The 16,204-nt window shown below is 39.7% G+C and overlaps 1 protein-coding gene across 1 annotated transcript in view; it reads right to left on the bottom strand.

Moving 5' to 3' along the window:
- The window catches only part of TDRD5 (tudor domain containing 5), a 46,561-nt gene extending 33,616 nt beyond the window's left edge, over positions 1-12,945 (bottom strand). Inside the window, exons 1-5 of the mRNA XM_084865155.1 lie at positions 12,859-12,945; positions 11,864-12,139; positions 10,614-11,021; positions 7,432-7,625; positions 2,376-2,459 (exon numbers count right to left, since the gene is read on the bottom strand). Coding sequence (XP_084721281.1) covers positions 2,376-2,459; positions 7,432-7,625; positions 10,614-11,021; positions 11,864-12,095 — 918 coding nt within the window. The 5' untranslated portion in view covers positions 12,096-12,139; positions 12,859-12,945. The remainder of the gene's footprint in view (positions 1-2,375; positions 2,460-7,431; positions 7,626-10,613; positions 11,022-11,863; positions 12,140-12,858) is intronic.
- Between the last annotated feature and the right edge of the window lie 3,259 nt (positions 12,946-16,204).

The following is a 16,204-nucleotide window of genomic DNA, read 5'->3' as shown; positions in this document are numbered from 1 at the left end:
AAATAGAATATAAATAGGTACCATTGGAGTGTTTGGTGATAAAATATAAGACAGTATAAGTTTAAATATTAACAAAGATAAAAGCAGCATGTTATTGAATGAATTAAATAGTCACAATATTTTTCAGTTTCCAGTTTTAAAAAACATTATAACAACAACAAAGTGACTTCCAACATTTCCAGAGTTAAGAAATCATTCTTGCACAACACTGGAATTCCACAGCTCTCCACAAATTCCTGTAAGCTCTTTAGCTTAGATAGCATACTTACCATTAGTTCATATTAAAGAAAATCTAAAGAAAATTTCCATAGCATAAATTCAAGCATTTTAAATGGTAGAAAAGAAATACAATGGTCATTATAAAAAAAAAAAACTTTAAAAATACAGTACAGAGAAAATATCCAGTTAGCCATTGTTGTCTATATGTACATAAAATATCTATATTTAACATAAAATAGGTCATTATTTCTATAATCAGTTTTTAAATATCAAACCAAACACATCTTCCATGTTAGTAAATATGCACCAACATGTTTCTAGCTTGAATTTTCAAAATATTCAATATACAGCCGAAACCGGTTTGGCTCAGTGGTAGAGCGTCTGTCTGCGGACTGAAAGGTCAAGGGCATGTATGTTGGTTGCAGGCACATCCCTGGTAGGGAGTGTGCAAGAGGCAGCTGATTGATGTTTCTCTCTCATCGATGTTTCTAGCTCTCTATCTCTCTCCCTTCCTCTCTGTAAAAAATCAATAAAAATTTAAAAATTCAATATACTTAAATTTGCTTGCTCAGTCCCCTAGAGCTATTTCCTATTTTTCATAACCACAAGCACTGAAGTGATTATCCTCATAGTTGCACCTTTTACTTTTCCAGTTATTTTTTTAGGATAAATTCCTAGAAGTGGATTCAGTCCTTCCCAATAAAGAATAAAAAGCTTTGCACTGGCCATGGCCAGGTAGCTCAGTTGGTTAGTGCTGTCCTGATACTCCAAGGTTTCGGGTTTGATCCCCAGTCAGGGCATATACAAGAATCAATCAATGAATGCATAAATAAGTAGAAGAGCAAATCAATGTTTCTCTCTCTGTATATATATTTCTTTCATCTCTTTCTTTAAAAATCAATTAAAAAATGTTAAAGCTTTGCGTTTTCCTAGATATTTCAAGATACTATATATTTTATTTTAAGTTTCAGTAAAATGCAAAGTAGATATGATTATAAAATCCTATGATTCAGAGATAGTTGTTGATGCATTTCAGAAACCAACTTATACACAAACATATTCAAATTATTTATGATTTACATTAAAGGATAACATTAAACATGTTACTCTATAAAATCTATTTTTAGAGCCCAACAGTATGTCAAGGAGATACTTCATGAAAATTAATTGAGTTACACATAAACTTCCTTATGAGCCACACGATATTCCCTAGTTTGGGCAGATAATTTAACCAATCCTTATCAATGAATGCTTACTATTTCTCTAATATTTTGTTATCATAAAAAAGTCATATTGAACAAATATCCAAACAAGAAGACAGGGCCTGAATTCCCGAAAGTTTTTCCACTTCTCCTAGTAAAACCCCGTAGCTCAAATGAAAGTAAGGCAGAAAGAGTGACAATGGCACTCTGATTCTTCAAATTGCAATTAATAGCTACCACTGAAATTTTAAGTGAACAAAGAGCTTTTACAAATTAATAAAAAGAAATAGTAAATTAGGCCAAAGACATAAGAAATATAAATGACTACTAAGCATATGAAAACATGCTCAATGTAAAAATCAAGATATAAGTTAAAACTACATAGACAGTAACATTTCACTGATAATAGGAGTGAAAATCTGTTCAAATCTTTTTGAGGGAATATTTATCAAAACTTAATCAATATCTCTGTCAATTCCACCACTAGATAAATGTTCAGACATTAACTACAGCATTTTTTAATAACCAAGGCTAGAAATAACCCAAATGTTAATCAATAACAACTCTCATGTGAAATATTGTATATCAACACGATGGGATATCATACACAATTTAGAATAGTATTTGACATCAATATATAGAAAACTGGTATTAGAAAGAACTTGACAATGATTCATTAGGGTAAGGGGAAGAAATCTGGAAAGAGAGTACATTTATAAAGGAACTTAACATTTTCTAAAGAATTTTTTTTTTAATCTTAAGATTGTAATCTATTTACTTTTTTTCTGATCATAAATGAATAGCCACTCCATTTGCAATATATTTGAAAATATGAGGCATAAATATAAATATTAAACTAATAAATACTCTTAAGCAAATTAACTTGGCCACAAATAATATCTAAATGTATAATCAAGTATTCTTATCCATTTTTCAGAAACAGAAAATACTTACAAATTTTATTTTATGTTTTAGTTCTGGATTAATAGTCCCACCAGGTCCAATCTGTGCAATAACTGATTTGAAGGTGTTCTCCAACTATGAAAAAAGAAAGTTCAAGTTATAGTCCAAAAAAAGTCAAAGATAAATCTGAATAATATGCAAATATCTATCAAAGGAAATGTATTTAAAGCAAATGGATAAAAAACTGTTCTCAAATCACCATAACATTTCATACATAAAAGAACAATTTGATTCGAGTCTTCAATTACTCAATCCCATACTCTTACCCAGAAAAAAACATTTGTTACTAATTTTCTTCTCTTTATAAAAGCATTCAATGTTTATTAAACACATACTTAGTGTGTGCCTAATGCAGGGAAGAGAGAGGATGGTGAAAGATCCCTGGGAGGCAGGATTCAGTGTGAACCAGGGCACTGGTGGAATAACTGGCCATAAAGGGCAGAAAGAAATGCTCTTCTGTTGAAATAGAAATGAAGAGGAAAGAACCAATAGGGATGCAGAAAGATCTGTGAATGTGGGGTCAGGAAATAGAGTTACTATCTAGTGTATTCTGAGTTTAGAAGCAAGACTCATTCCTAAGGATAGTGGGAAAGGGGAGGAAGTTCACAAAGTTGAGCAAGTGGAAAATAAAGTTAAGGAAACAACAGATGATTATCTGAACTCAACAGAGTAAAGACAGAAGCGGCCCAAGTTAAGCAGGGATAAAAAATAAAAAAAAAAGACAGCAGGGACCTGAGGATTTTATTGGAGAAAAGCCAATGGCAAAGGGAGACCCCAATAAAGTAAAAAGATGAAGAGACTATTGCAGGAAAGTGATAGAGAGGGCAATGAAGGTAGAAGGAACTTAACAAAGGAAAAAGAATAGTTTTCCTGAGGTATTAGAAAAGTAGTGGAAGAGGAAACTGAAAAAGGTAGACTCAAATCATATTACAGAATATGCCAAACTAACAATTTTTTTTTTTAGTTCCATAAACAAAAACGACACAGAGATTTTTAGCAAGGGAAAAACATTATCAAAATTTTAATCTGGCAGAAAATTAGATTTGGAGGGATGAGCAATCAGGAGACTAGGGTGCTAAGAGAGTAAGAATAGAAACAGGAAATAATAAAGGTAGAACCCACAGAAATTAGGAAAGAATACAATGGAGAAGGAATTGCTGACCCTACTGAGATGAATAAGAGACCAAGGAAAAAGACTCAGTGACCTCAAGTTTTATGCAGAAAGCTAAAGGACCTTGAACACAAAGGTAGGTTTTTGCTCTATTTTAATCAATTTCAATAATTTGGGAAACTGGGAAGTAAATGGCAGGATACTGAATACAAATGTGATTTGTTTCTATGAAGAACGGCTTGTAACGGTAAGCAAACTATGACCCATGGGTCAAAACTGGCCCACCATCTGTCTTTTCATAGTCCATGAACTAAGAATGGTTTTGACATTTTTAAATGGTTGGGGGAAATAAAAAATATTTTGTGACACATGAAAATGATACAAAATTCAAATTTCAGTATCTATCAATAAAGTTTTATTGGAACACAGACTCACTATTGTCCAAGGTTATTTTAGCACTACAAGGGCAGAGTTGGATAATTACAACAGAGACAATTTGGCACTCAAAGCCTCAATTATATACTATGTGACCTTTTAGGGAAAATATTTTCCAAGCCTGGTTTCAAGATGTCAAAATGTTGGGCTCTTACTAGGAAAAGAATTCTACTCAAGAAGATGAATATGGTTTTTGCCCCAAATTAAGAGACTTAAAATGAATGGAGTGAGGGAGGTTTTTTAAAGTCCAGGTAATTTTGAGGATATCTATAATTAGAGGGTAGAAGTTATAATGTGGGAGAAAGTAAGAACAGCAGGTGATCAGTGATTGACATAAAGAAATTAATCAAGAGGGTCCCTAATTTCACAATGCCGGCCTGTATACAAAATACAAAGAATGGGCAATAAGTCAAGTGAACAAAAGATTACAACACAGGGGCATAAATAAAGATGTAAAATGACCCTCCCTCCCCCAAAAGCCATATTCAGATAGAAACTTATAGGACCAGAGAAAAGGCAGAAAAGAGCTTTGAATCAAAGATATATACCGTGTTTCCCCAAAAATAAGACATCCTCCGAAAATAAGACCTAGCGCAACTTTGGGAGAAAAAATTAATATAAGACACTGTCTTATTTTTGGGGAAACAGGGTATTCCTTAGAAAAATGGATAAATAATGAATAGGCAACTGATTAAAAAAATAACACTAAAAAGATAATAAAAGCATAAAGTTTAACCTCTAATAATCATACAGTAATAGTTATTTACCAATCAATTGAAAAATTATTTTTACAAAAGAAATATGCACTTTCACTTATTAATATGTTTTCTGAAATTTTTAATCAGTAAATAATTTTAGAAAATGAAAATGAGAACTTTACATACTGAAAAAGACAAAGGAAAATTATTTATAAACATTATTATGGTGTATTTGGGAAACCTATGAGAAAATGATTAAATAAGTTCAAAGTTCAGTAAGGTGGCCAGTTTCAAAATAATATTTCAAAAAACTAATTTCTTTCCTCATAAACCTTAAGTAGTTAGAACCCCATTCTCAATAGCAGCAAAAGTGTCACACTATACAATACCTAAGAATACACTTACAAGACTTGCACCAAACTCTAATAGAGAAAACTAACACATCTGCACTGAAGAACATAAGATAATACTGAATGAATAGAAAGCTACATATGTTATTGAATAAATCTATTAAATGTAATGTGTGAAGTCTTCAAATTAAAAATTTAATTCTAAGAGAAATCTCATTGAAATCTTAGAATTTACTAAAGTAATTATAAACTTCCAGGAAAAAAAAATACATTAGAAGAGATAAAAAGACTGAAAAGGGACTAATTAGTGGAGACTTGCCCTAACAAAATTAAGGTGAATTTAAAAGCACCAAAATAGAACTGACACAGAAACATACACCCACAAAAAAATTATAATCCTGCTAGATTAAAACTTGATCCATACCATGTACCTTATACAACAAAAAACTTGAAATCAATAATAAACCTAAGAACTAAAATCATAAAATGTCTAAAACACAGGAGAACGTTTTATAACTTTGTATTAAGCAAAAATCTATTATGGCCAAAACCAGTTTGGCTCAGTGGATAGAGTATCTGTCTGAGAACTGACGGGTCCCAGATTCAAGTCAGGGGCATGTACATTGGTTGCAGGCTCATCCCCAGTGGGGAGAGGGGGGACAGCTGGTAGATGTTTCTCTCTAATCGATGTTTCTAACTCTCTATCCCTCCCCCTTCCTCTCTGTAAAAAATCAATATGTTTTTAAAAAAATCTATTATGTAGGCAAAAATCAAAAGAAAAATGTAAATTCAATTTCTTGAAAAATACAGACTTTTCCACAAAAGTCAGATTAAAGAAATAAAGAGACAAGTATAGACCAGAGAAAATATTTCTCTGATAAAGGACCTATGTCTAGATTATATAAATAATTCTTCCAACTAAATACAAAGACTACTCAATTTTTTAGAATGAGCAAAAATATGAATAGACACTTCAAAGAAGATATACAAATGGAAAATACTCATATGAAAACATGCCCAACATTATTCATCATTAGAAAAATCTCAATTAAAACTAATGAGATCTCATTATACACCCACTGGAATGGCTATAGTTTAAAAACTGACAATATCAAATGTTAACAAAGCTGCAATGTAGCTCATGAGAAAGTAAAATTGTACAGACAATTTAGAAAACAATTTGGCAATTTCTTATAAAGTTGTTAAACACATACTTAGTGTATGACCCAACAATCCTACTGCCAGGTATTTTCTCAAGATAAATGAAGCCTATATTCACACAAAGTGTATATATAATGTTCATTGCAGATTTATTTATAATACTCCAAACAGTAAATAACATCTAATTGAAGTATATCAATACAGTGGAATGATATTCAGCAAGAAAAAGAAACAAACAGATGATATATACTGGATGAATTTAAAAAGCATCTTGCTAAGTTAAAGAAGATAAACACAAAGCTAGATGTTATTTAATTCCATTTTTATGAAACTCCTGGGAAGTTAAATTACAATTATAAAAAGCAGTGATCGTAGCTGCAGGCAGAGAAAGAGATAAACTACAAAGTGGCATGAAGGAACTTTGGGGAGATGATGGAAATGCTCTGTTTCTTGATTTTTATGGTTCTTACATGACTAGATCCAGTTGTCAAAACTCAAACTGTCCATTTAAAATGTGTAAATTTTATTATATATGTTACTAAAGCTAGTATTTTAAGTTATAGAAATAAAGCACTTCTATGTCTCAAATTTAATTTCCATATGCTTATTCTGAGCTCAACTTGTTATCTTGCTAATTAACCAGGCCTTTGTTGGTTATATTTTTTATTTTTAAATATATATTTTATTGATTTTTTTATAGAGAGGAAGAGAGAGGGACAGAGAGCCAGAAACATCAATGAGAGAGAAACATCGATCAGCTGCCTCCTGCATACCCCTCACTGGGGATGTGCCCGCAACCAAGGTACATGCCCTTGACCGGAATCGAACCCGGGACCCTTCAATCCACAAGCCGACGCTTTATCCACTGAGCCAAACCGGTTTCGGCTGGTTATATTTTTTAATATAATATTAAAATCCTTCAGCATTCTAGTCACACAAAGATACCAGGATTGTAGTGCTCAGGGGCCCGCCATTCAGGTGAAGATTCTTGAGGTAAGTTATAAATATGCTTCTATAACTTTGGTGAGAAGCTGGAACTAGAGATATAGAACTGAGAATCATCTGCAGAAAATAGTAGAAACCCTGGAGTTGACAAAATTGTACTCTTTTCTCACTGTCACTTCTCATTTCTTACTAATCTAGAGAACCATAGAAAATGCTTAAGTTATATCTGAAATTAGTGAATGACCTGAATTTTAAAAGACCAGCTTTTCCATCAGATATAAGTAATAACCACTGAATTTAAACATACATTTTCAGTGTATTTATATCTCCAAACTCTAATATCTCACCTGATGTAATTTTTCAGTGTGATTCAGCCTTGAATTCTCTGCTACGTTTGACTTAGAAGTCCTTTCCATGTTCAGTATTTGCTTCAATGGCTCTATGTTTGAAGTGGGTCGTGAAAAGCGTGTCTTTGCTAGTGGGAAGCTTGGAGAGTATGATCCTTCTTGTTTCATTCTGAAAGGCTGGGTAAAAATTTTACCTTTTGTGAATAAAAGGAGAGAAAAATTGTCACTAGAAATTTCTAGTTTATTTTCTGGAGGTTACATACGAGGCTACCATGAATTAAATTGCCCTCAACTTAGAACTAAAAATTAATGCAAGTAAGCTTACATTTTAAACATTAAGTCAATAAAATGTACATGTAATGGAAGTGATTAATCATCAATAGAAGAAAACCAAGAGATCCTAAGTGTGTTACTAAAAAAGGGGACATCTAAAACTGCACTTAAGGTCATCGTATCCTATCTAATAAAAGGGTAATATGCAAATTAACCATCACTCCATCACAAAGAAGATGGCACCCAGTCCTCTCAGCGCCACTGGAGTCCCCCAGTCCAGGGGTGGTGGCTGCTGAGAGCGGGCAGCATGAGCAGCCCAGCAGGAATGCTTGCTTCGTCATTGTGGCAACAAGGCAAGTGTTCTGGCCTGGCTGCGGAGGGGCCTCTGGCCAGGCGCGGAACATTTGTGTCGCCCCAGCGATGAGACAAGCCATCTGCACCCGGTCACGGATGGGCCTCTGGGCCACGAAGAGCCTCTGGGCAGCGGGTGCAGAGCAGCCAGACCCCGCAGAGAGCTACTGGCATACAGATTTGTGTGCAGGGCTACTAGTCTGAATATAATTACAGAGATGCAGGATTCAATAGATAAAAACTCAAAAAACTGTATCTTGTGTAGGAGACAAAAAGTCTCTAAGCAACGAGTCTTCTTAGGACCATGCTTCTTAAACTTGATAACCATCTAGCAAGCAGTATGTGGATAGCGAATGGGAAGAATGAAAAGATATAGAATAAAATATATTATTCTAGACTGTAGAGTTTTTTATTCAACATTTGTAGGAAGGAGAATAGCATTGGAGAGGTTTATTCTTTTGTACAACATGAAAGATGTATCACTGGGCCTCACCTCTTTCTTTATCCTAAGTTCAAGCTCATAAAAAAAAACAAACAAAAAAAAAAACCACAATTATTTCCAAGATAGCCTGATGATAGAAAGAAGGGCCATAGATTGGGAACAGGAACCTCTTGTAAGTTTAATCGCATGAGTTAGTCTCCCTAAGCTTGAGCACCTCAAGAATCCTATATAATAAAAGCCTAATATGCTAAGTGTCTGGTTGAATGGTCTGCCATTCAACCAATCAAAGCATACTATGCTAATGATATTCTAAGGCCACCCAACTGCTCACTATGATGTGCACCGACCACCAAGAGGCAGACGCTCTAACGAGTAGGTTAGCTTGTTGCTGGAGTCCAGCCAATTAGGACTGAGTGAGACAGGCCAGACAGGCCCTGGAGACCTCCCACTGTCCCTCCCCAGCTGGCCAACCTCCCGTGTCTCTCCTTGGCCCCGATTGTGCACCGGTGGGGTCCACTGGCCTGACCTGAGCCCTCTTGCAATCTGGGAGGATGTCAGAGAGCCGGTTTTAGCCCAATCCTGCAGGCCAGGCCAAGAGAACCCACTGGTGCACGAATTCATGCACCACACCTCTAATACTAATATAATTGAGGACTAGACTCTAAATACGTAGTGACCCCAAGGTCTTTCCTGACCAGAATATGTAAACTCTCCAGCATATCTTTGCCCAACTATATTATCCACCACTGTTTAAATATTTATTTGTAAACTCCTGACAGACTCATGTTCACCTATATTAACCTAAATGTAGATTTTGGAGCAAAGGAAAAAACCACTGAAATAGGGATAGAATGCCCCAAAAGGCTCAATATATAGATTCTTAACTGTCAAGGGTCTAGAGAAACAGTATACAAATAATTATAGTGGTTTCTAAGCCTTTGAGAGTGACAGTGATTTGGGAAGGAAAAACAATGAAGGAACAATAATAAGAACTGGGTGTCTAGCCGGGACCGGTTTGGCTCAGTGGATAGAGCGTCGGCTTGGAGACTGAAGGGTCCCGGGTTCGATTCCGGTCGAGGGCATGTACCTTGGTTGCGAGCATGTCCCCGGTAGGGGGTGTGCAGGAGGCAGCTGATCGATGACTCTCTCTCATCGATGTTTCTAGCTCTCTATCTCTCTCCCTTCCTCTCTGTACAAAATCAACAAAATATATTTAAAAAAAAAAAAAAGAAAGAACTGGGTGTCTAACCTGGCTCTAGCACTTTTCCAACCATGTGACTTTGGAAAAGTCCTTTGGCTTTCCTGAGCTTTGGTATCCTTTTCTGTAAGACAGGGCTATTCACAATACTTGTCTATGGTATGGCAATGACAATCCAAGGTCAATGGTATATAAATAAGGTGGTCATCATTACACGACATAAATTAATGCAGTGCCTGCTATGACATCAAAGATCAATGACAGCAAAGATCAGATGGCAAATGCTACTAACTAGTATGACTTTTAAAACTTCATTTCCCATGTTTCATCTTTACGTGAACACATAGACTTAATGTTCATTCACAGAGTTCTAGAAAGAGCTGATTTTGTGTTTTTATAACAGACTAGAGGCCTGATGCTTGAAATTTGTGCAAGAGTAGGCCTTCCTTCCCCCAGCTGCTGGCACCTGGGACCCTGGCTTCCTTCCGGCCAGCCAGCAGGCACCTGGGACCCGGGCTTTCCTCTGGCTTCCTGCAGGAACCCAGGACCCAGGCTTTCCTTCAGCCCCAGAATGATGTCCAGAAGAACATCCAGTCTAATTAGCCTATTACCCTTTTATTATTAGAGATACTACTTATTGTGACCATACTAAATGCCAGGCACTTACAGACCTCATCTCATTTTATCCTCAGCACAATTCCAAGGTGCAAGTATTATTACTTTTCTTCTAGCGATGAGGAAACAAATGCTTAGGTATTTTACATAACATGCCTGACATCATCACCCAGCTAGTGAATGGTAAAGCCAACATTTAACTTCAACAAATTGGTGGAGCTTAGCCATCGCATGCCTCTCTCTGTGTCACGAGGGCTCCGAAATTTGTTCATCCACAGTAGGTACCAATGCTAACAGGCTTACCTGCCGGCCACCCTCTCTGCTTTTCTTCTGATATGCTCTTCTTTAGCGTCAACAAAGAACCTGCTCTGGTCTGCTCTACGGAAATAATATCCGAAGCCGCATTCAGCACTTCAAACATGGACAGGAACCCATACTGCATGTACTGGAATGGTCGTCCAAAGCGCTTGGCAAATGCCTTTTCAAAATCAGACAGAAGGACAGGAGATAATGCCAGGAGGTCCTTCAACTCACTCTTCACGACAGCTGGGAGGATGGGGGGCACCCTTCCTCGGTACGGTACTCGCCGGTGAAAGCCTGGCCCAGAGCAAACGCTGGCCCTTCCCTTCTGCACGGAGTTTCGAACCTTATGACTGCTCCTCTGCTTTGCAACTAAACTTGCTATTCCTTTGGTGGATTCATCTGGAATGGCTGAAGAAAAGAACAAAGGAACCATATGTAGGTGAAAACTTACTCCCTTCTTTCTCCTTTGTATCTGTGGTTGTGTAGACATTTTTTAACGCTCCATGTAGATGTATATCTGGGTAGCATGAATATGAACCCCTGGTTCTTTTATCTTTCATGCATTTTGGACAACAGCTTATTAGTTCCTCTACCAGAGGATGAAGAGAGAAAGGTAAAACCCAATATGTCATTATTACTGCTAACTGACTCCCTGAAAGGTTTGAAAATCTTGAGATGGCCAAAACCGGTTTGGCTCAGTGAATAAAGCGTCAGCCTGCCTGACTGAAAGGTCCCGGGTTCGATTCCAGTCAAGGGCATGTACCTTGGTTGCGGGCTCATCCCCAGTAGGGGGTGTGCAAGAGGCAGCTGATCGATGATTCTCTCTCATCGATGTTTCTAACTCTCTATCCCTCTCTCTTCCTCTCTGTAAAAAAAAATCAATAAAATATATATTTTTTAAAAATCTTGAGATGAACAACAAACTTCCCTTCAATTTTTTTTGTGTGTATGTGCACGCCTGCCATGTGAAATTAAAAATATGATTTTATAATAAAAAAGTCCCATTGCTATGTTTTTCCCAACTAAAGGTGCCATCATTTGAAATAATATGCAAAATGCAGTTTTTGTCAATGTACATTTGGTGGTGGTGGTGTGGGGGGTTCTTAACTTTGCTAACGCTCTAACTTAGCCCACAACCTTAAAGGTAGACAGGCCTCTGATCCTCTCTGCCCCCCAACATGAAAATACCCTGCCTCGGATGCAGGATAACTGTTAACACTTCACTGAGTGATTGTGATTCCAACGTTTACCTTTCAGTATCACGGTGCCGTCCCCGCAGGGGCAGACACTGACGACATCAGGCATGTCCAACACCAGCTCCATCGTGGACCGGTACCCGAGGACGCGGAGTGGTAGGTGGCTCCCGACCATCAGGAGGTACTCCTTCTCCAGCTGCTGCGGGCTCAGCCCGTCTTTGGTGGAAATGAGCAGCGACCTGATCTCTTTCCGCAGGCACTCCAGGATGCGCTCCTGCTCAGACATCGCGCCGCCCACCCTCTCCGGGGTTTCAGCCGCAGACACAACTCCTGAGGGCAAACCGACAAAGAGTGAACTCTACACACCACGGAGGCACTCGAGTTTTAAAAAGTGTGGAAGGCAGCCGAAACCGGTTTGGCTCAGTGGATAGAGCGTCGGTCTGCGGACTGAAAGGACCCGGGTTCAGTTCCGGTCAAGGGCATGTACGTTGGCTGCGGGCTCATCCCCAGTAGGGAGTGTGCAAGAGGCAGCTGATCGATTCTCTCTCATGGATGTTTCTCTCTATCTCTCTCTTTTCCTCAAATTATATATATATATATATATATATATATATATATATATATATATATATATATATATATATATATATATATAAATTTAATTTAATTTTTTTTTTTTAAGTGTGGAAGGCAGAAGCAACATCATGAGAATCCTCCGAAACCTGCGCGGCTTCGCAAAGCCCTGTCCCCTCCCCACCCACCCGCAACCCAAACTCTCAATCTCAAAAACAAAACAAAACAAAAACACCTCAAACGGTGTTGATTTCACCCACAGGAGTCTCTGGAAACCGCTCCCTGCGCCCTCCCGTTGCCCCCTCGGCGAGGTGAGGGGCCCCCTTCCCGCCCCCAACGTCTCGGGGCCTCGGGGGTGTGCGGGGTGCGGGGCGGCCCTCCCGCCGGGCCGGCTGCGCTCTCCTGGGGCGCCGAGGCCCGGGCACCGGCAGGAGGACCGCCCCGCGGCGGCCCGGCCTCGTGTGGCCGCCACTCACCGGTCGGGCCCGGCGCCGCCGCCGCCGCCGTTGTGGGCGCGGAGAGGGCGGGAGCAGCAGGTCCGACGAGCAACGCCGAGGAGCGCGCCGGCCGCCCGCGCCTGCGCACCGCAGCCCAGGGCCGCCCGCGCCGCGCCACGTGCCGCCCCGAGGCGCGCGCCGCGGACGGTTGGGCAGCGCCGGCCGCTCCGGGGTCCAGGCTGGGGGCTGCCCCGGTGGCGGGGCCGCTCGGACCGACTCCCAGCAGCAAGCGTCGTGCAGGCTGCCTTCTGGGACGGCCGCGGCCTACCTGCTCGGAGGACGTGGTTGCTAGATGCAGGGTGGGGAGGAGAGCCTCTCCGACCACCGCGGTGCTGCCCTGGGGCCGGCAGCCCGGAGGAGAAAGCGTGGAGGTTCTACACCTGGGGGGGCCTCAGAGTCACCAGGGCGGGGTGGTGTGGGTTGGGGGGGTTGTGCGAGGAAAATGTCCGGGTCTGATCAGATCCTGGTGCAGTGGGTGTAGGTTTGTTAGGGGTAATCGCAGGCAATTCTGAGGGGAGAATCACTGCAGAGCTAGAGGAGGGCTTCCTGAGTGAGTGAACATTCCTGGGGCCACTGGAGATAAAAGGAGCTGGGAAGCTAAAGATGAGGGTGTACTTGGGAAACTAACCTAGGGGGGTGTGTTTAATGGATAGGTGGAATGAGCCAGATGTACTGGTATAAAGTCCTTGAAAACCAGAAAAGAGTAGAAGAGAGAGAGACATTACATATTACCTTAAAATGTACAATATGAAACAGATCCAGAGACAAGAGGAACATCAGAGCATCAAACCTCAGGGGGAAAGTGAGGGTAACGGGGAGATATCAACCAAAGGACTTGTATGCATGCATGTAAGCCTAACCAATGGACACAGACAACAGGGGGGTGAGGGCATGAGTGGGGAGGATGGGGGCGATAATGGGGGAATAAGGACACATATGTAACACCTTAATAAAGAAATTTAAAAAATAGTTTTTTAAAAATGTACAATCTAATTAAAGGAGCAAGACAAACCAAAAGATAACCAAGAAATTTGAATCAAGAAGGAAATCTTGATACACACATGTACCTTACTTTCTATCTAAAATTCCAGAGCATAATAAATCCAAAAGAAACCCTAGAGAACAAAATGTTCCATGAATGAGCCAGGAATATTGAAGAATTCCTTAAAGACAGAAAATAGGAAGGATGAAATGATGAGCTGGTATATAGCAGAATGGATAGAGCTAAATAGCAAATAAAAAGAAAAATGATGAGATGGGAAGAACAGATCCAGACATTTCAACGTGTGAATGACAGGTGTTACAGAAACAACAAAGAATGGTGGTGAGGGTTGAGGGTTTCAAAAGCAGAAAATGTCCCAGATTTGAAGAAAAAGACAAATTTTCAAATTAAAAGGACCCACTAAGTCCTTGGAATACTAGTAACTAATAAAATAGGTTACCTATTAGGCAATGGAAATTAGGTTGCCGTTGGGTTTCTCAATGATGCAATATTTCAGAGCTGAAACTGAAATCCTATACCCAGCCAATTCCATATTGAAGTGGGAGAAAAGACATTTTCAGATATGCAAGGATTCAGAAAGTTTATCACCTCACTGGAGAATGACTACTGCAAAATGAATTGGGAAAAACGGCATTAACCCAGATTCTCATCCCCAATTATCTGAGATAATAGGTGAACATTTACCACATGCTCTTTATATAAATTATCCAACTTCCCAATTATACTGTGGGAAGACACACTTATGATCCCCATTTAAAAGTGAAGAGACTGATGTACAGACATAAACAAGGATATAACAAAAAATGATAGGCAATAAAAACTTATGCTTGGGCTGAAACAGGTTTGGCTCAGTGGTAGAGCGTCGGTCTGCGGACTGAAAGGTCCCGGGTTTGATTCCGGTCGGGGGCATGTACCTTGGTTGTGGGCACATCCCCGGTGGGGGGCGTGCAAGAGGCAGCTGGTCGATGTTTCTCTCTCATCGACGTTTCTAGCTCTCTATCTCTCTCCCTTCCTCTCTGTAAAAAATCAGTAAAATATATTTAAAACAAAAACAAAACAAAAAAAATACTTATGCTTGGGGGGGAAAAGGACTTTCAAAAAAGATTCTGGAGCTAAATTCCAGATCAATAATGCAAACCAAGTGCCTGGGGTAGTGTGGGTTGCTTCAATAAGAAGACCCCGTCTGGAAGAGCCCTACAATTGGAGTCCTCACTTGGGTTTACAATAGTGCACTATCATTCATTCTCCACGATGGGCTGTCTTGTGTGGTGACTAACCTAGGAAATGGATGGGAATGAGGTGGGAACACACACCTGGCATTTTTCACACCATTGATGGTGACACTCACCTCTGCAATTCTTCGGGTATGTGGTAATGCTTTTGACGTATTATTTTGGTACTCCAGTTGGCATTTTCTACTAGAATAGCCCTTACTCAATGAGTGAACTCAGCAATGAAGAAATTCTGTCAGTTGCTAAGATGACCTATTTCAGCTTATTCACTTGTCAAACAGGGTACCTAACCATAAGATCCATTCAGTACTGCCAGCCCTACCCAAAGGTGAACTTGGGCCGGAATTCAGTTATCACCTAACCCCTCTATCAGCACAGAAGGTTGAAGGCAAACCATGCCGTTTTGGTACCAGAAATTAGTGATAGTCTCTGAGCAGTTTGGGTACTTCCTTTTCTCCATCCGTAAGGAATCACAAGGCCTTTGGGGAAAGGCTGGGACAAAGGCTTCTAGTACGGAGGTAGTGTTTCAGCAACATCCTTCTTTAAGAACACCCGGGCTACCCTCAAGAGGCTCCGGGCCTGGGGTCTGAGTTAGCTCTGCGGATGGGGTGACAAGTCAGGTCGCTCACTCCTGAGATGCCTCTGTTCCCAGCCCTAGAATTGTGTTTTCTTGCTTTTTGTGGTTACACTGAGTTAAGTTCATTCCTTGAATCCTACAATGAATTAACCCCAACCAGAGAGCTCTGTGAGTCAAGACCAACGTGTTTTCTACCAGCTGCCTGTTGTGATGACTAGAGCCCATTTTCTTCTGGCAATTAACTGTGGCCACCTGGTCTCCTCCCATCCCTGCTTGCATTGGGGAGTATATTTCAACTGCAGCTGCTCCTACCAACATTCCTGCCTTAGAAAACATCCAGTAAGGAGAGAGAGAGTATGTTTAAGCTTCTGAAGCTTCAATATACACCTCATGACAAAAATGACTCTTTTGAAAAACCTACTCAGGAATGAGTGAGGATTGAAAAAAAAAAAAAAGCCAAAAAAACAACAACACGTTGTCGCATCCACCTGCTCTGGAACCACGTGTGGAGAA

This window comes from Pipistrellus hanaki (assembly GCF_964339955.1).
Source record: "Pipistrellus hanaki genome assembly, chromosome: 18".
NCBI classification, from domain to species: Eukaryota; Metazoa; Chordata; class Mammalia; order Chiroptera; family Vespertilionidae; genus Pipistrellus; species Pipistrellus hanaki.
The sequence above is the reverse complement of the archived record's forward strand: the minus strand, read 5'-3'. Positions and strand labels throughout refer to the sequence as shown.